Source organism: Stegodyphus dumicola, chromosome 5 (assembly GCF_044657685.1).
Source record: "Stegodyphus dumicola isolate Sdum_Otavi_A_Nest chromosome 5, ASM4465768v1".
Lineage (NCBI taxonomy): Eukaryota > Metazoa > Arthropoda > Arachnida > Araneae > Eresidae > Stegodyphus > Stegodyphus dumicola.
The window spans coordinates 85,585,673-85,590,886 of NC_140772.1; the positions used below are offsets into that span (position 1 = coordinate 85,585,673).

A 5,214-nucleotide genomic window follows, 5' to 3' on the forward strand; every position below is an offset into this window, starting at 1 on the left:
AGGTTGGTTTATATGATTACGGAAAGCCTCCAGGGTTAAATGCCTAAGAGGAGGGATGCCTTCGTGGAGGGCTTGCTAAGGAAAACTGCCTCGTATACAAGTTACACATGGGGAAAACACCCATGCAGCCAGCCCGTTCACGGGATTCAAACCTCGGACCGAACTACAAGTGTTCAGTGACTTTACCGATCGGCCGCTGCTGGGCCTCTTAATTACCAGCGCCCATTCATGCATCATGCTGCTCTTTATAGACACTGTAACAGCTTGTAACATAATAAAATGTTAAAATCAGAACAAAATTAAGGTCTCTTAAATTATTCAGTTACCTATTTTATATTTAAAATTATACGAAATTTATATAATTATACAAAATTTGGCTTTTATAACTGCAGTGAGCATTGTTGCATTAATATAATTTTGTATTAATATTTTCATAATAAAACAAAACTTATTTAATTTCAATTAAAGATTAAAAATTATTTTTTAAGCAAATTATACCATGGCTTGTGGGTCCCCAAGAACACAGTAATGGGAAATGAAGCAACCATTCAGTGTTCTTTATTATCCACAGGGGGGGTTTCGCCTCTGCCGAAGGCTCATTGTAGCCCACTTTTGGTAATCTTTCATTTACATAGTGGGAAAGAAAATATTGAACTTAGAAATATCCTCACAACTTGACAAAGCTATTAGATGAAGAAGAGGGATGCCTTCGTGGAGGACTTTTATAGAGGTATAACATCTGAAAAGTCATCTGAGTCACTGTCGCAAGATTCCGTTTCTTCTGAATCAGAATCAGAATCGCTGCTGCCAGTTTGAATTATTAATCCATCCACTATCTCTTCTAAAAGTTCGTCCTTGTCCCAATAATAATTTTCAAGTTTTTCTACGTGGTTGCAGTGCGCTTGCCATTCTTGAGAAGTGACTTCATCCAAAGCTTTTTGGGTTAAATTTTTCAAATTTTCCAAGCTTAAGTCCCCAGTCACATTCCTTTCCCTGATCAGTCTTTTAACTGATGACCAAACGTATTCAATTGCGTTTAGATCACAGTGGTAAGGAGGAAGACGCACATCATGATGCCCATTTTCCTTTATGATGTTGTCAATTTTACATATTACTTTTTTAGGACGATTGCATTCTATTAAGCTGAACAGTTCCGCTTTTCGCATTTTGGGATCGCAGCATATCGTCTTCTTCATCAGCCAATTTACCATTGTTTGCTTTGTAGCATATTTCGTGGGTGTCGGATCTTCAATTTTTGTGTGATACGGGGCATTATCCATGCATACCACACTTTGAGGTCGTAAATTTGGAAGAAGCTTTTCCAACACCCATTTTTCAAAATTTCCATAGTTCATTTGCCCATGGTAATCCCCGCTTTGAGCTGATGCTTTATATATAAGTTGGGCACCTGGAATAAATCCTGCGGAAGAGCCAGCATGGACAACAATCAGTCTATTTTTGGAACTGACATTTATCTGTGTGCCCAAAACCGTATCATGCTGCCAACATTTCTTAAAAGCTAAATTGCTGTCAATCCATGTTTCATCGATGTAAACGATGTGGCGTCCGCTTGCTCTGAGTTTCCTCATTTCGCGTAAATAATTGTTCCTCCAAAATACAATGTGAGGTCTTTCGATAAGAATTTTTCTTTTGTTAACACATTTCTTCCAGCGAAAATTCATCGAACGCAAAACTTTGCACAATGAGTCTTTTTGCCACGGGAAGTCTATTTTTTGCCTCAAGACAGGCAATAATTTCCGCACAGATGGCACTTTCTTTTCTTTGATGTAAAAGTCTTGTATAGTCTGCCGTATAACGCATTTGTCAAAATCGTCAATTTCGCACTTATGATTAGCAGGGCTTTTACGTTTCTTTCCAGGCGTATTTAGAAGTTGATCTTCTCCCATTGTTGATACTTCGCGCTTAATTTTTTTAATTGTATACTCCGATACTCCAGTAGCTTGCGATGTTCTCTTCAAAACTTGAGGAAGAGGAACTACTAAAGAGTTCGTCGAAGCTTCAGAAGCGCAAAATTCTGCGACATTGTACACGATTTGACGTGCCTGAGACTTTGAAGGTTGACCTTTCTTAAACTGGAAGGGCATTTTAAAAAATTGGCGATTAACAAAGCACTGCGAAAATCAAGCTAAATAGAAGCAAATTTGAACAAATACCAGTACAAAAGATATAACAACGAGAATAAAAATAGCTAATAGTAATAATATAAGGCTTAAGAAAAGATGCGTGCAGCTGGAATGAAACCAAGAAGACGAATGATAAACTCTTTTTCGTTCAGCCAACAGTCGCCAAAAACAAAATAACAATAAAGCAACCCTTGGTTCGTCCCTATTTGAAATATACTAGCCCTGTTGCTTTAGCGACCGCCACCCGCCAGACACCGTGGCGGGAGGTGTTCTTACCGTAGACAGACAGTAAAGACTTTTCGTCTCCTCGACCAATCAGAGCAGGTAATCCCCAGGGTTCGATCCTTTACCCGATTCTTTATCTGTACTATGTTTACGACTTTCCCCAACCAGGGGCAGATAATAACTCATTCCTCGCATGCTACGCGGATGATACCGCGATTGCTGTAAAGTCTGCAAATGTCAAATTTATACTTAACAAGCTCCAAAACAAGATCATGAATATTGAGTTCTGGTGCACGCAATGGAGAATTACGCTCACTTCCAAAAGTTAAGCACGAAGATGTAAAATGCAAAAGAATCAACAAATACTGCTTTTATTGACACAAAATTCGGCAGGAAAGTACCATATATATTTATACATAAAACAAAATCAATAATTATATACAGAAATGAAAACAATATTAAATTTTTGTAAGTTATCAGATAATGACATACTGGAGACTTAAACAGAATTATGTATAAAGTGAAAATAAACAGCATAAATTGAAAAAAGGGACATTAATCGGTTATGTGATCCCCCCTCATCTGTATACAAAGTTTACACCTTGTGACCATGCTTCCAATTAGGTGGTCAACCACCGCAGAATTAAGCAATCGTCATTCTTCTTGTAGAGCAGTTTCCAGCTCAATAAGAGTGGCTGGAGGTGGGAAACGTGAAGATACAGCACGGCCGTGAGCATCCCAAAGATTTTCAATGGGATGAAGGTCGGACGAATATGCTGGCCACGCCATACGCGCAATCCCTTCATTCTCCGTCCAATAAAACAAAAGTAGGGCAAACTGCTACAGCGTACAATCTCACAATGGGTTCTAGGACTTCATCTCGATACCGTACAGCCGTCAAAGAACCCCGCTTAAAGATATGCAGGTCGGTACGGTATCCAAATGAAATCGTAGATTACAATCTCAATTGCCGCTCTCACGGCATTATTTCGGGAGAGTAACGTCGCGCTTCGAGCGATAAACCAGCAATAATTCATTATTGGTATTGGTAGACACGGTCTTCTTTTTTTTTGGGGGGGGGAGCCACATTATGGCAAAACCCCAGATAACAACGTGCATTTCTTCCAAATATAAAAATTTTATAATTCCGTTTTATATCATCTAAGGTGTTGTTTGCTTGAAAGCATCGGATTTTTCTAAATGTGTAGATTACATTTTAGTTGGATTCATTTACGCTATGCTGCAAACATAGATGAAGATGTTTTTATGGCTCGTGAGATTTCTACCTTGAATGTGCAAATCATGTTGATGAAACGAGCTAAATATCAAACCACTGCCGCCTTTTTAACTCTTTCGTAAATGAATCGTATTATGGAAAAGAAGGATATCGTTATTGATTTTAGTAATTGGTTGAAAAATATCCTGCATGAATCTCTCTTGATCGTCAAGAACCGGAACGGTAAGTATTATATTCCTACCAATGATCACATTACGAAGTGTCTCGACACGAATTTTGAAAAAATTGTCGAACAAGAAAAGATTGAATGGTTGAAGAATTATCCTATACCCACAAGATCTTCACTTGAGGATGATAAGGACGATAAGAAGAGCACTCCGTGTCCTGTTCAAGAAAGACCTATAGATCAGTGCTTCTCAACCTTTTTTGGTCCGCGGACCGGTAAAATTTATGAAAACATTTCGTGGACCGGTGGTTTCCCCCCCACACACACAAAAAAAAAACTTTATAAGGTTTTCAAGAGTTCCTACATAAGTTAATTGTAATATTCTTATTACCATTTGCCTACAATGATATTTAAATATAAAGATAAGTAAATATTAAAATTATTACATATCAGTAAAATTATCATATATAAGTAAATAAACCTTTGAGAAAAATCAGACAATATTACAAAAAAAAAAAAAAAATCACAAAAACCCTTGCATATTAAAACAGATCAGTGACGCTCCCTGGACAAGCGAATGAGGATCCCTTATCTACTATACCTGAAATGCCACTTGTCAACGTCTTCTCGTCCTCAAATGGCAACAAATGAAATAATCGGAATTCATAATAATGCTTTCGTTAGAAAGAACATCTCTACAAACAACACATTCAGGTTTTGGAGAATTTTCTTCTGATTGTGGCCAAAGGACGTAACCATATTTCAAATAGTTTGCGATGTAGTGCCTTACAAAGCTTTTTCTTATTTCGGCAGATTGTGGACTATATTCATCTTCATCTATATTTGAAGGGGCGGACGACGTACTTGGTTTTAGAGAATCCTTTCTATGCACTAAATTTGCACCTTTCGTTTCCTTCTTACTCATCTTGGTTATTGATTTTTAATCTACCTAAAGTTACAGAAATATTAGTTCACAGTATTAATTTCAGTGGTAATTAAAAACTTACGCTGATGTATAGTTTTCAGTTGTCCAAGCTTGCAGAAGAAGGTAAGCAAGATAAAGAGAGAAACCTAACCTAAGACGCCTTAAACACTACGATAGATATTCAGCGTTCAAGTAATCAGCGATACTCAAGGTAGACAGGGGCACATTAACTGGTGTACTAAGTGTACGACATCGACAATTTATGGAAGGCTTTTAGGTACATAGTTGCCAGTTTGTTATATTTTTCATCATCAATAATATTATTTTCTAAACTTGTAAACTATTGTTATTGTAATGTAGGTGCTGTTGTAATATCAGCTGTCGGCCGATGACACTTTGGGTTTTGGACAGATAGCTGGATATTTCGTGGACCGGCAAATATTTCTTGCGGACCGGTGCCGGTCCGCGGATCGGCGGTTGAGAAACACTGCTATAGATGATTCCATTTCTTCCATGT

At 37.7% G+C, this 5,214-nt stretch overlaps 1 protein-coding gene across 1 annotated transcript; it reads right to left on the reverse strand.

Annotated features, from left to right (window-relative positions):
- Positions 1-722: 722 nt before the first annotated feature.
- On the reverse strand, positions 723-1,355 carry LOC146997157 (uncharacterized). Its single transcript, XM_085817824.1, has one exon. It carries the CDS (start codon positions 1,353-1,355, stop codon positions 723-725), a length of 633 nt encoding a protein of 210 aa, XP_085673950.1.
- Between the last annotated feature and the right edge of the window lie 3,859 nt (positions 1,356-5,214).

Bases quoted from the DNA above. Each gene is read 5' to 3' on its own strand.
- LOC146997157 (XM_085817824.1), bottom strand. From the start codon at position 1,355: ATGAACTATGGAAATTTTGAAAAATGGGTGTTGGAAAAGCTTCTTCCA.